Source organism: Pocillopora damicornis, chromosome 6, assembly GCF_964200805.1.
Source record: "Pocillopora damicornis chromosome 6, jaPocDami1.2, whole genome shotgun sequence".
In the NCBI taxonomy this organism is placed as follows: Eukaryota; Metazoa; Cnidaria; class Anthozoa; order Scleractinia; family Pocilloporidae; genus Pocillopora; species Pocillopora damicornis.
Genome location: NC_142675.1, coordinates 3,622,006 through 3,644,260, shown reverse-complemented (window position 1 = coordinate 3,644,260; position 22,255 = coordinate 3,622,006). Strand labels below are relative to the sequence as shown.

At 38.3% G+C, this 22,255-nt stretch overlaps 1 protein-coding gene and 1 pseudogene across 2 annotated transcripts; both read left to right on the top strand.

The window, feature by feature from the left end:
* The first annotated feature begins 9,245 nt into the window (after positions 1-9,245).
* Positions 9,246-11,369, top strand: LOC149043483 (uncharacterized; annotated as a pseudogene). Its single transcript, XR_016187887.1, has 2 exons — positions 9,246-9,960; positions 10,516-11,369. The product of XR_016187887.1 is annotated as an uncharacterized LOC149043483 (transcript).
* A 2,233-nt stretch (positions 11,370-13,602) lies between these two features.
* LOC113679780 (NLR family CARD domain-containing protein 4) lies at positions 13,603-18,280 on the top strand. The gene is given in 3 exon segments (XM_089210281.1): positions 13,603-14,057; positions 15,954-16,948; positions 16,950-18,280. Coding segments are annotated over 3 exon segments (2,166 nt in total). The 5' UTR covers positions 13,603-13,993; the 3' UTR covers positions 18,057-18,280.
* The last annotated feature ends 3,975 nt before the right edge of the window (positions 18,281-22,255 follow it).

Sequence of the window (22,255 nt, the reverse complement as noted above, 5' to 3'; positions counted from 1 at the left end):
TGATGCTTGAACCCTCGGCAGTGAATCCCAAAACTCGAGTTAGAATGAAATTGGGTGAGCTCCGATCACAGACATCGCCGTTCAGCCAATGAAATTGTTCTTTCTTTCGTAAAAAATTGCCTCCATCTTCTTCTAATTGAACGTCTTGTAAGAGAATAGCCAGCCAGAAAGGTGAAATCTCACAGCAACGATATCCTTATTGCGGTAAACAGTTTGCACCCGCACAGTTCAACCCTGCAGTACGACATTAGCATCTTTTATTCGGCAGGCTGTTGTTACATCTTGGCAGTCTTCCGATGAGGCTGTGATGACAGAGGGACGCATGCTGAAGGCATATGGAAGTGTGCAAGTCAACTCTTTCGTCTTTGAGCGAATGTTTTCCAGTCGTACACCTTTTCCATATTCTCCGACAAACTCTCGCATTACAGCTTCTCGCCTTTTGCCCTCCTCTTCACTTCCTGTTCCCTTGAGAAAGAATACATGCTAGAGTGAATTTTGACAGAAAACCGTTGTCATGAGTAGCAAAAAATAAGTTCTATATTATGGCATTTTAATAGTGTTCCGCTTATAGCAATTAATTCGAATAAATCTACCTGGTCGTCGTCGTTGTTTTTGGTGATCTTGATCGTCGCCTTCGAGAGGGCGATCGCTCTGATTTTTCGAGGAGGCTGCAAAAACAAAGAAAGTGATAGTGTTAAGACTACATCACGTGTTGTTAATTGAGTTTTCAAAAAACTTTTTTCGGTTCGTTAAAATATAACAGTTAATATACCTCGGTGTACGTTCGTTGCGAGACCTTGACCGCCACCTTGGTGGAGATGTCGAAGGTTCATACTGTTCACGAAAAGGCCTGCAAGAAAAAAAAACTTAATTATTTTCGAAAAAGCCCAATTTTAAGAATGATGGTGCGGGTTCTAGCACCTGGGCCAGTCCATTTTTCAGTTCCAAACTGACAGTTTTATTGTACTTCCCATTTACAAAATTATCACACCTTATTGGGCCAGGTGATCACCGAGCTCTAACAACGGGCCTCAATGCTTGAACCTAAAGTCCGGCGGTTAGCCATGGCTAAGCACATGCAAGTTAGCGCAATAAAATAAGTCTCTCATAAACAATGATGGTTTAACCAAAAAACTCCCAGAAAAGACTGACATGTAACTTCTCCCTATAATATCTATATGTTTTTCAGCAAAGGGTTAATGGGAATACTCAAAATTATCAGGTTGAAGTTGTCATCTTGATATTACACCAAAGTTTCGTAGCTAATTTACGAGGAATTGTGTAGCAGCTAGAGGGGAGAATTAACAATCAGATCTTGGAAATTAAAGGGCCAAATGTGAATCACGATTCGAGCGGAATTTCGCGCAAAATAAGCCACTTCCATGACCAGTGTCAGGTAGCATAATAAAATATTTAACGAGCAGAGTTTATTCAAACCTCTAGTGTTACTGATCTCAAAACGACTAAAGGCCTAAATCACTGTTAACAAGCGAGTCATGCTGTGCGTTTGTTGCGTTTCATCATTTAACGAGGCGTAATACATTGTTGTTTCATGAGATGCAAACAATTGGCCGAGTATTCTCAAGTTTAGCAAAGCGTCTTTTCGAGTCTTCCAACTTCTTTTAAACTTCCGAATTCTACTACATTGAAACAGTTATTATTGACTATAGTTCGTCATTAAAACGCCTGTCGTTCCTGTTTGCTCGTTGCAACCCCTAAAAAAAATTCAGAAGTGTTTCATAATGGACAAAAATCCTCAAACCTCGATAGTCTTTAACTCGTGTATTTTTCTTTTTAGTCTTTCTTTCTTCGGTTTCTTGAGCTCCTGAAGATGCATTTTCAGTAATTTTTGGTAAGTTTCGCTGGAGGTTAAGTTAGTTCAAAATGGAACAAAGAATCAATTGAATCATTACAATGTTACACTTACCTTTCCCTCTCCGCCTTTTGCTTTTTCTTGTGCTTCCCCATAGATTATGGTTGAAGTATCGAGATTTAGGGAAAAAGCAAATCGAATAAACAAATCATATATCAACTGAAAAAGATACTGCAAATTTTCTGTAATACTGCGGCTTGTGTCCCTCCACGTGCTCTGAGTGACAGTTCCTGGCTTTCGTCTGGCTTCTGATTACAACTATGCTTTCACTGCCATCAGGAGAATATTACTTTTTTATGCTCTCATTATGATTTAAGGAGAATGGATATTTATTTTTGATTTTGGTCAATCGCGAATTAGAAATGCCAGAAAGTTCGGAAGAGTCGAAAATGAAAAGAGTATTAAGTATTAAGGTCGATACCTCGACCCTGGGTGCCAGATAAAAGTAGCGCAGTTTCCGGTGCCAAAACTTGCCGTGCGCCCCATTTGCTTAAAAAACCGGCGGGGAAAGCAGGCAAAAGCAAAGCATCCAAGTTGTTAATAGTTAGATTATTTTCACAGAAATTTAAAAATTCCTAGATTTATAGGAAAACTAAAACGTATCTTTTACAAAGTCACCTTCCAACTGTTGTTATGACAACCAGTAAGTTAATATTCACAGGACTTCATAGCGGCCATATCATTATTTAGAGCACAGGCGGCCCAAGCTCACGTCTCGAGAAAAAGCCAACGATGAATTCATGAACTCGTCACGCGTTGTGTGACTCGGTGTTAAGTTACGGGAGGAACCGTTGAAAATTTGAACACGTTATAAGGCATAGTATGGGGAACGACATATGGTCGATTTATAACGATAAATATATGCCTTATAACGTGTTCAAATTTTCAACGGTTCCTCCCGTAACTTAACACCGAGTCACACAACGCGTGACGAGTTCATGAATTCATCGTTGGCTTTTTCTCGAGACGTGAGCTTGGGCCGCCTGTGTTTAGAGGTGTTCCAAAACAATCAAATAGCGGCGATATTGATGTTCCAAGCAAATCCTGTGGGATTTGAACGCTTCAGTGATATAAACGCTTTCTAAATTTGAGCACCGATTGACCACGTGAGTGAACTGCAGTGTACAGTGGTTGCATGGATGCGGGTGAAAGCCGTTAATATGATTTGAAATGGATTTTCAGCAAGCGGATTCTGGATTCCCCCTTTTTAGCGGGATCCTGGATTCCAAAAGCTGGATTCTGGATTCCAGAGCCCAGTATTCCGGATTCCACAAGCAAAAATGTCCTGGATTCCGGAATCCGGATTATCTTACATGGGGCGAAATAATATTGAATAGTCCGCCATAAAGAGAAGTGCAGCACCCGGAAACTCGTCTTTAGTCTTCCTCGGTTATTCTTCTCTCAAACAGGTTTAGGCAAAACCCCGAATAGCGTTCGTACCAAAGTTTCCAACATGGCTCAGGTGCGGGTAGGATGCAGTTGATCTCTATTTCGAAAGACTTGTTTGACGTTTGTGAGCGGACGATTCTAGCCAAGGTAAAGTCATTCGTTTACCATATGCATTCTTTTCACTTGATTCATGTTATTAGTCGAGAAGGACTTGTCTTAACCCTCGTAGCTTGGTGCTTCGTCAGCACTTCCTGTTTGTTTAAGTGATGCTTGTATTTTAGGAATTGGAGCTTATAGTTAATCTTGATATCACAATCGGTAGTTTTTTATCTCAATTGATTCACTTATTTGTTAGTATTTTATCGAATTTTGGCTGGATTCGCTCGGCTACGAGGTATGAAATATGTGTTTTAAGAGACAAATGGTTGAAATTCGTGGACATGGGTTGATGTCAGATTTTAGGGTCTGTTTTGAAAGATCTTGACATTATTGACAGACACTTGCACTTGCAAACACCAAATTGTTCGCTCTGACGAAGGGCTAACGCTCGAAACGTCAGCTTTTTTACCCTTTACGGTGGCTAATTTACGTTTTCAACCCAGTTGTTTAAACACTAAATTACCTGCTATACTCTCCCACCGACGCAGTACCACAGTTTCTTTAGAAACTTACCCCTTTATTCATTTGATAATGAACAGTAGTCTGTTGAAGCGTTTTCGGTTTCAGATGAATTTTCGTCTTTTAACTTGACCTTTTATCGTAGTAATATAATGCGTTCCACAATCAAACAAATCATCACGAGCGATGTGAAATGAAACGGTTTACATTCCGATGCGTAAACACTGAAGCCGGCGCCTATTGCCATGAATAAGACAGAATATCATTCACAATCTTAAACAGTATATTTTCCTTCTGATCCTCATCGAAGGTGATCGAGGCAGGTTCGAAGTTTCGAAGAATTCATCACCTGCGATGCAAACACCAAATTGTTCACATTCCGCGACGAAAACATCTTAGGGAGCGTTGATTGCCATGAATTAATTGGGAAGCATATTACGGAGTATTTGTTTCGTTACTCGCTCACTGAAACACGTGCTTTGATGCCATGAGTAATAGAGATTCTCTTTCCCAGCTGATTCATCAACAAATCAAACAATCAAGCAAATGTACTGCTACTGCTCGTTATTCGCGAAGCGACGCGACACGCGTGAGTGTAGCATGATAGCTTTTTTCATTATGTAAATTTTCCGTTCTCCACTCACCGCTTTTTCAAATCTTAAACTTCTTTGTTTCACATAGTAATAGTAAGGAAACTTGTAGCACTAAATTACAAAGACACATGAGCCGTGCATTTTTTTCGACTGTGCGCATAAAAAAATCCTATATACCCATCTGACTACCCTGCGTCTGAGCGTCAGAAATTCGTCTGCGCAGTTAACCTGTGGTCGCGAGCGGTACTGTAGTGCTTCGCCAGCACTTTCTGCATGTTTGTTGAAGACATCTCTGTACTTGCCAACCAATTGCTTATTTGTAGTAGTGGCCTAATTCATTTGGGCCTTCAAATCGGAAATGTGTTTCCAAATTGTACAAAATCAATTTTTTAGTTTACTCCGATCCTGGCTAGTTGTGAATTTAACTTGATACATTCCTTCATTTTGAGCCTAAGGAACAACTGATACGTGTCCCTCTACTCCAGAAATACTGAAAACTGCCGCTTATAAGCCGCCCCTCTTAAAAGCCCCGGTGACAAAGCTGTCAAGTCTTTCACATGGAGCGTGAGATCTCACGCAAACAATTTTAATTTATGATAAGAATACATGAAAGTCATATATTTGTACTGCGGAAAATACATTTTAAGCAAATGAAGATCATCGCAGTATATACTCAACTTAAGCAGTTGAGAAATAAGGCCTTATTTCTCAACTGCTTAAGTTGAGTATATACTGCGATGATCTTCATTTGCTTAAAATGTATTTTCCGCAGTACAAATATATGACTTTCATGTATTCTTATCACACCTTCTCCATCTACGGGTATATAACGAACTCACAATTGACCAGCTCCCAGTTGGCTTGATAGCTCAGTTGGTTAGAGCGCTGCACCGGTATCGCAGAGGTCATGGGTTCGATTCCCGTTCAGGCCTGAAGTTTTTTTCAGGCCTTATTTCTCAACTGCTTAAGTTGAGTATATACTGCGATGATCTTCATTTGCTTAAAATTTTAATTTATGTTCTCAAGCTGAAACTATTGTTTCTTATAGCAAACTGCTGCTTTTGTAAACCCTTTAACTCCCAAGATCTGATTGTCAATTCTCCCCTCCAGCTGCTACACATTTATTTGTAAATAAGATACAAGAATTTGTCGATAGATCAAGATAACTTAAACCTGATAAGTATGAATATTCTCGTGACCTGTTTGCTGGATAATGTTTAGAAATTATAGGGAGAAGTTGCTTGTTTATCACTTTTGGGAGTTTTATTAATTATCCTTTTTAACTCGTGAATTGCGCGCATGCGCAAGAGCGAGTTATAGATACGATGTGGGGAATAGCATTCGCTCGCTCGCTCGCTCGCTCGCTCGATTGGTCGATTCCTGTAAACTTTTTTTAGATTTTAGGCTTTTGAGTGCATTTTATAGTTTTTGGCGAGCAATAAACAGACGAAATGGCGACCTTTGTTGCTAAGAATAGTGGTGGGGTGAAAAAGAAGCCAATGATAATCTTAAAAGAGTTTTTTTTTTCGTTTTAGTTTCAACAAGCGGCGCCAGCGACTGGCAGGCATGCAAGGATTCACACTGAAATAACAGAACAACCTTCGTTTTTCATAAAATTGTAATTTACAGTCCTTGAACTTGAAAACAATCCGAAGATTCATTGAAAATATCACTTACTGCGAAGCGCTCGGAGTTTACAGATGTTCAAAAGCTTTTTCTGTTATAGCGTGAGATTGAGGACAAAATTGATCATTACGTTTCGTCGCGTGTGTTTTTCCTGTGAGAAGCAACAGAAGATGCCGGCGACTGACGAAATAACAAGTTAACACGAAAATCAGATAACACCTAAACAAACAATTTTAGCTACCGATTTTCAGTGAATTTTTAAAGAACAATTTTCTTTTAAGTTTCAAGACAATTTGAAGATTCAACATACAAACAACGTACTAAAATGCGAAAGTTACACACCACAAAATTGATAAATAGGCCTGAAATGAAATTCTATCTTGTTATTGATCATACGTTGCCTAGCACGTGACCTAAATCTACCCAGGCGGAGATCCAAAATGACGGTGGCAGGCTTGGCTTAGTTATATCACTCAAAACTCGTTCCCGTTTGTCTCATTTGATAAAGAGGGAATCGTTAATGTTTTCATTAAGACAGTATTGCCTTGATTTTCTAATATTTACAACGAAAGACAGTAAATTTCACTTTTCACCCACATTTACTTCCAACCTTTTCTTTTGAACCAGAAACAAAAATGATAGACGTTTAAAACACATGGCATCATCCACCTTGTCAAATGTAATAGCATGATCATTTCGATTGTAATGCCTTCTTATCCCAACGTTACTTTGTTTCTTTGCTACATTAGCGAACACTGAACTACTGCTCGTACTCTAGATATGACAATCAACCACAAAATTCCCTAAACCAGATAACATTAAACATAATCTAAAAAATCATGTGTCAATTCACGAGTTTGCTAACAGAGCACTTTGATTAGTATAATTTACTCATTGTTCCCTTGAAACGTGCTTAAAAGTCTTTCCAGCTGTGGAAATGCTTGCTTATACTAATGTTGCCATAGCAACTTCATACTTGTTATCACAAATTTCATGGGGGGAGTATGCCCCCATTCCCTCTAAGGATGGTGATACCTGCTGCATCCTATTTGAAGGCTAATATGCAGATGATTGCTACCTTCAGTCTTCAAGGTAGCAAAGGGAGATCCTGCAGTGTTGGTTTTATAGAATTGTGTGACTTTTAACCTTTAACACCCTAAGACATTGATATTCATATTCTCCACACTGTTCTCTTTACATTTCCTACGGAACAGACAAGGAGAATTTGTCAAAGAAGTATATTTGATAGTGAAACAAATAGAAAAGTCAGTTATGAACATAAGAGCTACAACAACTATTTAATAGGTGTTTTAATTAAAGAAAATCTTTCTTGGAAAAACTACGTTGACTGTGTTATTACTAAATTAAGAAAGACCATACAAATGATTGCTTAGGTGAGGTATGTTGTTCCATCATCTGTCCTTGTAAATATCTATAAATCCTTAATTTTACCCAATATAGCTATTGACTCACTGCTTGGGGCAATGCATCTAAAAAATATATTGTAAAAAAAATTGGTCTCCAAAAGTGAGTATTGTGTTTAATCTACTTTCCTGAAAGAAAAGAACATGCTATTCCTTGATTTATAAATGCGAAAATTCTACCTATTATCTTCTTACATTAGGAAGCTGTAAGTAAATTAATGCTTGATGTTCATAACAACAGAGCACCATCTAACATCATGAACATTTTTGTGAGAACATTAAACAATTCTACCAATACTTGCTCTTCAACATCACAACTCTTTAGGATTAAATACCTCAGGTGTCAAAATCTGGAATGAGATGCTTAATGAATAGAAAAATTTGTCAAAGAAATCCTTTAAAAAGAAACAAAAAAGTTCATCTCAATATTCTAGGGACTGAAAATTCTTAAGCCTGATGAGATAATGGTTAAATTCAAACACTGCAAAATTTAAACAAATTAAACTTGCAGTTGTACAATATCTTTAGTGCGCTTAGATACTCAACAACTTTTTATCTTTTACAATGAATGTCTTTCATTTTCCTTTTTCTTTTCTAGTGTATCTTTTAATCTTTTTTATGTAATATTTTCTTATTTACTGTCAACAGAATCTGCTAAAAATGTTCAAAATTTCATTTTTTCTCTTAAGTTAGAAAAACTAGTTTAACCACTAAAGAGCTTAATTTACCAAACAAAAATCTTAGAAAGGAGGCAAGATATGGCTGAAAGAATGTTTTAGGAAACCTGTCCTGTAGAACAAAAGGTGTCATAAATGCAAAGGCCTCCAGCAGAGCGTTGATGTTTTCTGCAGGCTTTCATCCAGGATCTCAATTTGCATATACTGTTTACATCACATCTTGCACTGCATACTCACTGGGAATCTCTAGCACATTTTGCAAAATGTTGAATAATTAAGGAGGGTTCATCAAACAGCCTAAAACAGTCAACTAAAAGTTGGTAGAGAGAGTCCAAGTCAAAGAAATTGAAGTTAAGTTGTTCATTTTCCGTGGCCCCAGCTTGCTTGATGATGTTTGAATTATGTTTAATTTACATTTAATCGTTTTCATGAAATGACCTTTCAAGTTTTAAAGGAGCTCTTTGTCAGGAGGCTCGCCAGGGGCTTTCATGTTGTGTTTCATTGGTCAGCAGCATGACCGCATTGACACATGCAATATTTCCCATTGTCCAACTTCACAATAGATTTCTTAGGAACTAATAAGAATATCAAAATTGTCTCAGACACCTTGTTAGCCTGGAAGGCACCCTATTTTGTTAACAGCAATCTTAAGTAAAACATTGCCCCACCTGGATTAGCATCTGCCATCTGTAAGTTAAAGTAATATTTTGTATATTGAATATGAGAAAATAGATAAAGTGTGACATGGGAAATTCAGAAACTTTTAACTTTTTGATGATCTCCTTTATTCTTGTGACCCATACATTTGATTCAAGGGTGATATACTTTAAGGAGAAATTAGAAGCCAATCACAGCTCTTAGAGGTTAAAGGGTTAAAATGGAAGATGCATCAAACTTATTTTATTGATCTGTTTTGTGATATTTAACTCATTTTGGAGTGCTGTAATATTCTGGTGGTGTAAAGTTAGAACAAAGAAATTATTTTTGTGTGTGCTCTGTAATGTTGCCTTCCATGTATTAATTACAAGCATTTCTTTACAGAGGACTTTTTATCATGGCTTCTGCCACCCCATTGCATCCTACTACCAAAGAGACTTCTAATTATGCCCGGCTCTGTCGCCTTCTTGTTGAAGTTGGATCACATGTGTTAAGGGAGATCTTTGACAGGATATATCCACCAGGAAATCTTCACACAGTTCTGAACAATCCCAAAAATCATGCAAAATTGCAAACACTTCGAAAGAAGAGAGTCCTGACTACCTCCCAGTGGCACAAACTGTATCCTGTCATCAAATCACCAGTTTCCTCAGGGAACTTTGACACCCCCCTACTGCTATTTCTTCTGAGGAATATCTGGGGTCTGACTCTCCCTGCCTCTGGCCAGGATGACCTTCCTCTGGTAACAGACACCACTCCGGCAGCTGACATCACTCGCATCAAGATCCTTAGAGACAGAGTTTACAGCCATGTTACCAGTGGTTCAGTTGATGATCCAACTTTCAGTTGCTACTGGAATGACATTAAAGACACCTTTTGGCGTATTGGAGGGGCCCACTATCAGGATGTTATCAATCATCTTAAAACTGATTTTATGGATGCTGATATTGAGGAGGACTACAAGGAGCTTTTCAGAGAGTGGCTGAAGGATGAAGACTGCATCACAGATAAATCACATGAAGATGAAGTGGTAAAAAAGGCCAGGAAGGAAGATGACCTGGAGGGTTCCATTGAGATATACCAACAAAATTCAGGGAAGGAAGGTTTGTGTGATTTACTTTGATTTACTTTGATTTTAAGGTTTAAACTTTTTCTTTTGTATCAATAATGTTTGATATAGTGGATCATGAAATAAAAGGATTTACTTCCAATATTTTTGTTTGGAAAGTCATTGGTACACTGTACATCAAAGTAAAATTTTGTGTTTTTTTTCTTGATGTTATGAATGAAGTCTATAAAAAAATTCATAGTCGAGATATAATTCTGTACTGAAGATGATAGATTTAAAGCCTGATTATTTGAGTGAAAGATGATGAAACTCAGTGAATGACACAACCGTGCAAACTCAGAGAAAAAAGGGGAGCACTTGGAGGTGTTTTTTTTTCCTTCAAGTATGCCTGTGTAATTTTGTACTGTGAAATCAGTTAGTGTGGGCTTAAAATGTTTTATGCAGGGTCACAGGTGCATTGACTTAATTATTATTCATTACCAGTTTTCTTTTCTTTTTCTTCATTGTCTGTTGATTTTCTTTTGGATCTGCTAATAACTTCTAATAAATGAATGGAAAAAAAATGAAATACTACTTTCTTCTTTTTCAGAGACAGTAAAGATGTCAGGGGAAACTACATCAGCACAGAATAGCAATGCAAGCCCACCAGAGCTTAATGTTACACTTCCATTGATGAGTGATCTACCAAAAACTTCTTTTGCCTGGAGCAATGTTGAACTTCCTGTTGATATTCTTTTATTAGCAGTGGAGGACTGTGAGTTCTTAAGCTGCTTTGCCTACCTGAAGGAACCCTTCTAGAGTTACCACATCAGTACTGGCCCTGTGTACTTTGGGTGCATGGGTAATGATCAAGGAAAGAAAATGAAGATTGCATTGATGAGGTGCTCCAAAGGTCCTGATGTTCCTCAGGGTTCTTTGTCAGTTTCAAAAGATGCCATCTCAGTACTGAGACCCAAGGCTATCTTTTCTGTTGGTGCCTGCAGTGGTTTGAATAGCAAAAAGGTCAAGTTAGGAGATGTGGTTGTTTCAGCAAAGCTGATAACAGCTGTATACAAAACTCCCCCCAGCAGAGATATTGGTAACCTGATCAAACATGTGGCTGATGGGTGGAAGGCACCTTTACAAAATGCTGATGAATATAATGCCAAAGTGCACTGTGATGGAGTGGTTCTGAGTATCTCAGAGGCAAACAGAGATATGATTAGGAAACATCCTGAAGCAATTGCAGTTGAAATGGAAGGTGGAGGTGAGAATCATAATAATACAAATAATTGATGAGCCAAGCACTTTTGCACATGTAGCAAATGTTTTGAAAAACACTGCTCTGGTATTGTCTCTGCTGGTCCAAGCATACACCATATAACATGCCAAATTTGCAGGAATTGTGTATCTTGTATTTAAAGTGATTTGATGTTTGGCTGGGTGAGAAGATTATTTCACAGGTGAAGGTGACTGAGACTTCTGTATAACTAGATTGAATTTGCTCCATTAGGGTGTCATGAATTATTTTAAATTTGTCACATGAAACATGTAGAAAGTATGTTGTTAAATAGTTTGAGAGTTGAGGAATAGTATCACAGTCCCTGTTAACCCTGAAACTCCCATGAGTGACCAAGATAGAATTTCTCCTTACAGTTTCAATATGATATTAAGCAGACAAGTAATGGGAAAAGAAAAAAGTGTGAATTAGGGGATTATTGGTTGATCCAAAACTAAATTCTCCTAACTAACATCATAGGAATTTTATTACATACATTAACCCTTTAACTCTTAGAAGTGATTAACATGTAACTTCTCCCTATAATATCCATACATTATCCAGCAAACAGGTAATGAGAATACTGAAACTCATCAGGTAAAAGATAAATTACCTTGATAAAACATCCAATTTTTTGTAACCAATTTACAAGGAAATGTGTAGCAGCTAGAAGGGAGAATTAACAATCAGATCTTGGGAGTTAAAATGTTAAAGAGGATCATTAAAGAGATCTTAGGAGTGAAAGGGTTAACTCTAACTGACAAAACTTTGTCTTTTGAAAAATATTGAAAGTTACTTTATATGAAACAAGATGAAGCCTGAAGAATAGTTTTACAGTCTCAGTGTACAATTTTTTTTGATTACTGGTTGAAAAAAATTAGGTTTGTGTTCCAACTAATGTCTTTCTGCAATGTGCATGTTTACAACAGCAAGAGTGCAGCTAGAGTGTGACTCTTTGTGAGCTTTGATTGAACAATTACATGTATTTTAAAGGTGCGAAGAAAATAAGCTTAAGATATAGTTAACAGACATTCCTGTTTATTTGTTTTGTTTTTTAGGAGTGTATGTAGCAGCCCATGATTTTAAGACAGAATGGGTGGTAGTCCAGGGCATCAAAGACTTTGTAGATGAAACGCACTCTTCAAGTAAGAAATGGAATGGAATTGCCTGTGTGATGGCAGCTTCTGTTGTGGCCAACATTTTGAATGATCCAGTCATATTCCAAGATTGGCCTCATTTTAATGCAGGTATTGCTTCCTGTCTCAATCTTGTCTTTTTACCAGGATAGGTCTGACTAAGATCTAAGTTCCCTCAGCATATTTTTGTATGAATTATAAATCAACATGATTTAATCAGTAATAGTTGACAAAGAGGAAATTAAGTTACCCTTATTTTGAGTTTACATACCAGTAAGTGTCTAAAGGTGATGGGAGAAAAAACTTGTGGTTAAATTGAGTGATGTAATGATGAATGACAATTCACTCCATGAGCCACGTGAACTGGCCTGTTTTCTATAGTTAGCTTAGTTTATGTAACACCACCAAAATATGGAAAATTCAGAGGCTAATGACATCTGCCAAAGTGATTTGAAGTGATTTGATAAATGTTCCTGGGCCAATAAGAAACAAATCAAATTGTTTTAAACTAAAAAAATTGATTAATCCAGTACTACATGTGTGACTGTATTTTGATGGTGAAACTATTGGAATGGAAAGGGAGGTGATAAATACAAGCACATATGTTTATGGTTCTATTTTTTGTTGTTGTTTTTTTTAACCCTTTATGGAACCTGACATGTTAGTAGATTGAGACAAATAAATCAGATTGTAAGTAAATTTCTTAAGAGCTAATGTCAGCATGCATCAAACAAACAGCGGCAAGTCACCCAAATTTGTTTCCCCTCCTTTCGTCCTTTGAATTTCTCTGTCACGCTTGTCACGCACTGATATAATAAGTTAGAGAAGATAAATAAACTGAAACTCAAATCTGGCTGCAACGTGGTAGAGCATGATTAACGTGATCATCGAAACAGCTAATAAAATCATAAATAAACAAGGTAAGAGTGTTATGTTAGACTTTTTACAAATTGTAGTGATTTACGCCAATTAACGGTGGCGACAAGTAGGCGCACCATGTGCATTTCATAGTCGCTATCAAGTAAATTTTTCCGGACTTTGAGTTCGTCTCAAGATAGAACAACGCAAATACACAAGGAAATTTTTACAGTAACTTTATAACCATCCTTTGGTCTTTTAAAAGCTTGAAGCTCAGTAGATTGTGTCATATCAGCCATTGTTAAAACTGTCTTTGTTTTGATGCTACTTTTCGACATAGGAAAAGTATGTCGGGCAAAAATATTCACCAAAAAATAAATATTTCTTTGGCAGCTTCAATAACGATAGGGGATTAAGTCTAGATGATAAAGCAAAGGCTTATGTTCACAGAAATACCGTAGGTCTAGTATATTCATTACATGAGGTCACATAAGGTCGAAAAATGAGGTCGCTCACCTCATGTGAAAAATTAAGAATTAAATCCAAATGTCCACAGTGTGTTTTCATCGGCAGTATCTTTGTCTGTTCGTGGGTACTCGTGTACAACTGCTGGAGTGCACTTTTGTGATTTCTAAGCGTCTTATTGAGTTTGATCTGTTCAGAATCGAGTAGATATTGACATAGGTATCATTGTTTATCTGCACGTTTATGTGAATTTGTGATGTAAATGTGCTTATGAAATTGCGCTTATCTTTCTTACTAATGCAGATTCACTAAGTGACCTCAGAGACACAACTGAGAAGATAGAGATTGAAATGACGGAGGTTAAAGAGACGCTTTGTAGCCTGACGACCACAGTGGAGAAAAGCACAGATGAAGGTTGGTTGCTAGAAATAGCTACTCACAGATAAACTGAACTATCAATAGGGATTCCGTTCCGTTAACTTGAATACACTTTTCAGGTAATGTATTGTTGTAAGAGCACGCCTTGGCTACTAGGTTAAACCTAAATGAAGATACTAGGTAATGTGTGGGATGAATGGGATGGCACGGAATCTCAGGTTACCTCTCAGATTGGATAACTTTCTGACAGCACTCATACACATTTGGCCGAGAAGGGTTATTGCCTTATTTTAGTTTTACTTTTGTTAAGGACATAATGAATCTAACTTCCTAATTCGTTAGATTTTACCTGCGTATTCTTGAACAGACTAATGCAATCCTTCCTCTACTCAAATTTTTTGTAGAGTATTCTATTTTACATGGAAAAAATTTCTGAATGAGGGCTGTGTTAGTAAAAAGGGGCAGGAGAAGGCGTATGTGGTTATTTTAATTTTCCCGAGCGAAAAACTGTGAACGAAACTTCACAATGCATTGCAGCCGGACCTCTGGTTTGTTCCAGCGTTTTCCTTTTTCTATGATTAAACGACGTGAAAACGAGGGCGGAAAAGCGTTCTTTGTTTTCTTTTTTTTTTAATTAGTTCCTACAATGGTCTTTTTTACCGACAAAAATCTCACTCAGACTATCGACTCTAATGATATCAATATTTATCTCCCAAGTTTCACTATCAGAAACCGCTGTAGCCGAGCCATAAGTTCTTTTCGAATATTGTATAAAATTTAAAAACAACAACAACAGAGGAAGGGAAAAGGATCTATTTAGTTAACTTTTAATGAATAAAGTGACTCTCACTCGGACTAAAAGTTCCAATGTTATTCCACGAAAGGGTCTGTTGAGAAAATGATAGGCGAAATGGTAAAGATGGACAGCGAACTGAACCGCAAATTTCGCCGTAGTCAACATGGCCTGTATGTGAGAGAGGGAGAGATCATCCTATGTTAAAGAGATTCAGTTTTTCAATTTAGACAATCTCTGGAGTAATCTCTACGGTGTGCTTTCATTCCCTCCAATTGTTCAAAATTTCACCCGTAATTAGCCTGCAAAACTTTATATTTTGATTAGAGTGGAGAACGAAATAAAACGAAGTACAGTTTTAACGAAAACATTGGCATTAACATTGGCTCGATGTTAGAAATTAACAGAGCAGGTTCCACTGCATTTACAAGCCAAATAGCTTTTGGTCAGTAAATTGACATGAATCATACATTGATACCTTTTTCATCGTCCGAGTAATTTCTTTGGCAGTGGTGTCGTACTCGTTCGCTAATTTAAATTCAGTGCCGAATTCCTAGTAGCATTAGATGTAATCCGCATATTTCTGAATAAAATAACTAAACCCTTCCTACGCTCATATTGTGGAGTATTCAATTCTACATGGGAAAATAGTTGAATGAGGATCGTCTTGGGTAAAATAGGTTCCTAAGGAAAAGACTGTAGGAAAAACCTCCCACTTCATCGCAGGTGAGCCCCGGGTTTTCTGCAGCTTTTTTGATGAAACCGCGTGACAAAGAAGGCACAAAGGCGTTGTTTGGTTTCCATTTATTTGTTCGTAGTCTCGGTAAATCCCGAAAAAAGCCTTTCTCAGACTACGGCTCCAATGATATGAATATTTATCTCCCGAGTAATTTATTTTACGACAGAGTTTCACTGTCAGCCGAACAAACAGAGTAGGTTTACCTGAATTCATAATCTAAATGGCTTTTAATCAGTAAGCATGAATCATACACTAAAAGCTTTTTGCATCGTCCAAGTAATTTCTTTGGCAACGGTATCGTGCTCATTCACTTATTTAAATCCAGTGCCGAATACCAGAGAGGCACCACAATTTTTAATGCTGCATTCATTAGATTTCTTACTTATTTTGCTATTGCTAGGTATTTTTGATCCAACTGAGCTTATCAATGGAATTCGCCAGCTGTACAAGACTCGCGAGGGATGGCTCTCACCATTTCCATGGTGTGAAGAGTTTCAGTTTTTTCTTGGCAATATTTTTACAAGGCTCAAAGTGGTCAGAAGAAAGAAAACGAGAGGAGTAATCACTGACGTATTTGTTGACATGTCGTCAATACTAGACCCGTATAAAGAGTGTTCAGCGCCGAGAACAGTGTTGATTGAAGGAGAACCTGGTATGGGAAAAACCACCTATTGTAAAAAGTACGCCTACGACTGGGCCACAAAACAGCAAGAACCTCGGGGCTGCGGCTCAACAGCATTTAAAGTGGTATTGTTACTGAAATGTCGAGATATCCATTCTGACGTTTGGGAAGCTATTGATGATCAGCTTCTGCCCCGAGACATCGATGAAGAAGTCAAACAACAATTCTTTCATTTTATTCGTGAAAATCAGTCCAGCATTTTATTGATATTGGATGGATTGGATGAGTTACCGTCCAGTAAATTGTCGATGTTTTCCGAATTAATTGAAGGAAGAGTGCTCCCCAAATGCCACATAGTTGCAACAGCAAGACACGAAGCTGGAAAAGAGGTGAGAAAATGTTGTGACGTGCTGCTTCAGATCGAAGGATTTACTGAAGAGCATGTGAAAGGATTTGTCACCAAGTACTTTAAAGAAAGGACGGATTTAGCCACCAAGCTCTCGCAACGGATGTCGCGAGATAAAAACCTGAGAGAAATAGCGGCCAATCCTCTAAACACAGCACTTCTTTGCCTTTTATGCGAAGAGTTTGAGGGCACACTCCCCGAAAGCAGAGCTCAACTGTACTTGGATATGGTTGAATGTGTTTTGAGAAGATATAGAAAAAGGAAGGGACTACTAGAAAAGATCGAAGACTTGACAAACCATTACAAACCGCAATTGAATCACCTTGGAAAGGTAGCGTTGAATGGTTTACTTGACGATAAGTTGGATTTTTAATGAAAGTGAATTGAGAAACCATGCAAAAGACCTGACTGAATTTGGATTTCTGTCAGTGCAGCCTGGTGGCAGCAAACTGAGACAAACACTGCACTATGCCTTCTTACATAAAAGTTTTCAAGAATTCTTTGCAGCATTCTTCATTTGTTCTCAGATTCAAAGCAAGGAGATGAAACCTGAAGAACTAGTTTCCGCTCCAAGGTATTTCGTTGAACTTAAACAAATACTTTTGTTTTCATGTGGAATTTTGGCCATGAAATGTGATGAACAGGTTGTGGCTCTTGTAAAGAGTTTAACAAATAAAGTCAACAAAAATGAAGGCCGTGGTGCAAAAATTGTATTGGAGGCCATCAACGAATGCAAAAGAGAAAAAAGTGATTTTCACTCGCATTTATTGAAGTCGTTTGGAACTGGATTGAATGTGCCCAATTTGGATTTGCGAGGTAATGATATTAGTGATGCGGGTGCTACATGTATTGCTAAGGCAATCAACGTGAACAAGACGCTAACCAATTTGGATTTGTCTGGGAATTATATTAGTGCTGCGGGTGCTACATGTATTGCTGAGGCAATCAAAGTGAACAAGACGCTAACCAATTTGGATTTGCGAGGTAATGATATTAGTGCTGCGGGTGCTACATGTATTGCTGAGGCAATCAAAGTGAACAAGACGCTAACCAATTTGGATTTGTCTGGGAATGATATTAGTGCTGCGGGTGCTACATGTATTGCTGAGGCAATCAAAGTGAACAAGACGCTAACCAATTTGGATTTGTCTGGGAATTATATTAGTGCTGCGGGTGCTACATGTATTGCTGAGGCAATCAAAGTGAACAAGACGCTAACCAATTTGGATTTGTCTGGGAATGATATTAGTGCTGCGGGTGCCACATGTATTGCTGAGGCAATCAAAGTGAACAAGACGCTAACCAATTTGGATTTGCGAGGTAATGATATTAGCGCTGCGGGTGCTACATGTATTGCTGAGGCAATCAAAGTGAACAAGACGCTAACCAATTTGTATTTGTCTGACAATGTTATTGGTGCGGCGGGTGCTACATGTATTGCTGAGGCAATCGAAGTCAACAAGACGGTAACTTAAACAACTTTGAAGTAAAAGGGCACTGCCTTTAAAGTAGGCAGGTTCCCTTGAAAATTGAGGGCCGAAGGTCTGAACCTCTAGGGGGGTCCGGGGGCATGCTCCCCCGGGAAATTTTTTAAAAGATAAGTCTCCCAGAAACGCATTTTCCTGCAATCTGGAAAAGAAATCTTGTTGCAATGATCCATACTTAATCTATAATAATAAAAAAGAATGGTACTCTGGGAGAATTTGCTTATTTCACTGTTGTTTTCGGAGCCTCTTTTTATCCTACAGTTACAAGTTAAAGGCCCATTTTCAACCTTGATGCAACGCCTTTCAACCTTGACGCGACCCAATTTCCTGTAACACGGAATTCCCAGATTACTAAAAACCTTCTAAAATCGTCTTTCTGAAGAGCCACCCTGAACACGTACTCTATGAAGAGTCGGCGAAAAGGACAATATTCAAATTTTTTTACTCTTTAGAAGCGCTTGAGGATTCTAAATGAAGACAAAATACTTCCCATAGAAACTGGTATTTTCCAAAGAGAAATATGGAAAAATATCAGACTGCCGGACGTCTAGTTATTTAAAGACCGTGTCCGGTAGTGTCTGGTGAAAATTTTCTTAGTGTCACGCTTGGATCTCTTCGCACTCTCTGTACAAGGCCAGCGAAACGGACAACGTTGGCATTTTTTCACTTTTTAGAAGCGCGCGAGGATTGTAAATGAAGGTAGAATATTTTCCAATGAAAAATTAGTATATTTCAAAGAGAAATATGGAGTTATTTGAGGACCGTGTCCAGCCGTATCAAGCGCTTGGATGGCTTCGTGTCCTGTGCAAAATGCAGAATACGGACCGCAGACCGGGTACAAAATGCAGACTGAGAATTTGTACTGTTTTTTCGTCTGATACGTGATAACATGGCATCTTACAACTTACCGAGCGTCACGCAAGTGCTTTTCCGCGATCATCTTTCGCGATTATTTGCACTATTGTGGAATATTTCTTGCCTCTCTCTTGATCACAATCGTTCTTAATTTCTTTCAAGCCTCGTTTAGTATTCTCATTTTTTGTATGGTAACTGACCATTTTAATTGTAAGCTAGTTTTCTGAATGCAGTAATTCCTGAAAGGTTTTGCTAGATGTCGTGAAAAGAGGGAAAAAAATCTCTTGATATTTCGGAGGTTGATTCATCTTTGAATTTCTGTGTCACGCTTGTCATGCAACTGATATAATAAGATAGAGGAGATATATAAACCGGAACCCCAATTTGGCTTGAATGTGGTAGAGCATAATTAACGTGATCATTGATACAGCTAATAAAATCATAAATAAGAGTGCTATGTTAGATTTTTTTGGAAATTGTAATGATTTATGCCAGTTAACGGCGGCGACAAGAAGGCACACCATGTATGTTTCATAGTCGCTATCAAGTAAACTTTGCCGGACCTTGAGTTCGTCTCAAGATAGAACAACACAAATACACAGTAATTTTATAACCATCTGTTTGTCTTTTAAAAGCTTGAAGCTCAGAGATTCTGTCATATCGGTCATTGTTAAAACTGTCTTTGTTTGATGCTACTTTTCGACACAGGAGAAGTATGTCGGACAAAAATATTCACCAAAAAATTTTCTTTGCCAGCTTCAATAATGACAGGGGATTAAGTTTAGATGATAAAACAAAGTATTATGTTGACAGAAATACCATAGGTGAAACAGAGAATTAACTCTGAAGTGTAAATTAAAGTGCTATTTAAACCCATGAATAACCCATTGGGCGTTAGCCCTATTAAAGGGAAACAGGGAACCACACGAGGCAAAGAAAAAATCTTTTGACCTCGGTGGGAATCGAACCCACGACCTCCGGATTAGATCTACCGTTACTCTGCCGACTGAGCTACGAGGTCGCACAGAGAAAGTCGGGGACGATTTAGGATGGTGAATCGCGGCGAAGAGAAAGTAAGGGTACATATGAATGTTGTGCCGCGTAGCACTGGGAACACAAATGGTGAAACAGAGAATTAACTCTGAAGTGTAAATTAAAGTGCTATTTAAACCCATGTGCGACCTCGTAGCTCAGTCGGCAGAGTAACGGTAGATCTAATCCGGAGGTCGTGGGTTCGATTCCCACCGAGGTCAAAAGATTTTTTCTTTGCCTCGTGTGGTTCCCTGTTTCCCTTTAATAGGGCTAACGCCCAATGGGTTATTCATGGGTTTAAATAGCACTTTAATTTACACTTCAGAGTTAATTCTCTGTTTCACCATTTGTGTTCCCAGTGCTACGCGGCACAACATTCAGAAATACCATAGGTCTAGTATATTCGTTACATGAGGTCACGCAACTCGGATAACGCTGTTTCTCTGATGCATGCTGACATTAGCTCTTAAAATCTATTCTTTTAAATTTTCCTTTCGCTGAAACGTTCAATATTATAGTGTTTGCAATAAATCGACTACCAGCAAACGACCTTTTGTTCTTTTATGACAGTTATATAAGAAAGACCCCACACCGGCTCATAGTATCGCAGATAAGTCATAGGAATAATCGTGACCTTTGGAAAACCGCCACTCACAATCAATCTTGCTGGCCCAGCCGGTCTTTGGACGGGTCGACGATGGAAACGTCAAAAGAACAGACGTAAAGGCTTATGAGAAAAAAGAAAGTTTTGATTGGGGTTAAGTCACAACTACGAGCGTGGCCGGGTTTTTAAGTTTGGTGGGGGGGGGGGGGGGAAGGGAAGGATTCCGGCCCTTCAAAATTTTGAAAATATAAGAAGACGAACGCATCATTCTTGTCGGAAGATCAGGAAACAGGGAAACGAATTGGTTTAAACTAACATCACTCTCCATGTGAAGATTTGACCCGAAGAAAGCGCAGGTACATACAGAAAATTAAAGTTATTCAATCTGTAACTTAAACTTCAGTAATCGGTTGTTGACGTACGGTATTTCACACGCGTAAATGTGTATAATTATGAAAATTTTAACACGAGACTTTGGAGGTAAGCGTATGTTGAACATATATTTGATACATTAGCTACCTTTTTCTCTTTTCAGGACGGTTGCTTAGCCTCATTACGTGCCCTGGGCGTAATTATTTCGTTTGAAGCACTGTTGTCGAGAAGATCGTGTGAAGGGTAAGTCGATCCATGAAGTATGAATTGATGCGCACTAAAAGGTTACTTTATTTGAATTTCATACTTTGGCAAGAGTCTGTATTCAGACCAACCGTTTTACTTTCAGCAGTCGTTTCTGATCTACATTAAAGGGACAGGGAAATGCTTTAGTTAAGATTGTGTGACAGTCACTAGACATGTAATTTCTCCGAGTAACTACATGTATAGTGGCGCGTAGTTTTTACTATTTCATTTTGTTCTTAGGAATTTTTTATATGATTCATCAAGCTTATGATATCACTTAGGAATGCCTTTACAGCTGCAAGTGTAAGCTCGAATGTGATTTCACGGTGTGCTAGCGAATTTGGACCCCCTCTCAGATTTGGACCCCCGGTCCAGATCCGGTAGCGGATACGGCCTCCCCGGCCCTAAACCGATAACGAATATGGACCCCCTCTGCGAATTTGGACCCCCAAACAAAACTGAGTGAAAACATCATCCTTAACGTTCTAGTAGAAATAGCTAAAACTTTATGTTCCAGTTCGTACTACAGTATGTTGTTAAATTCAAAACGTGCGTATCGTCAATGCATGCGAACTGGCTGCTGGAAATGACCTGTAGGATGTTTCTTTTGACCAAGGGAAAATGCGCAAGCATTTACTTTAATGTTTGGAGAAAGGTCGTTTCGAACCTTTTCCGCGACAGTCGAAAACCGCTACATTCAATAGACTGATTTAGCAAGAGGACGGGAACGTCATTTCAGAACGGGAAAGCGCGCGGATAGTCTGTACATGACTATATTTCGACTTCCAGTGTTGGCGTTGCCGTTCTCCCCAATCGATCGTGTTTATGCTGGATTCCCAAATCCAGCTTAAACACAATCGATAGCAAGCGCCGGATCCAAGATTTCAGGGCTCAGTTCACTTTTAAGCTTTTCTTTGATACATTTCTTGTATAAAAACTCCAAGAATGGGATGCTCTTAATTTTACGGTGAATTAATTCATCAATAAACTTGTTTCATGATAAAGTTTATCAAAATTAAATATCACTAAGCTTACTTTCTGTATTATTCGGTGTCATTTGTTGTCACTGTCATCCTTA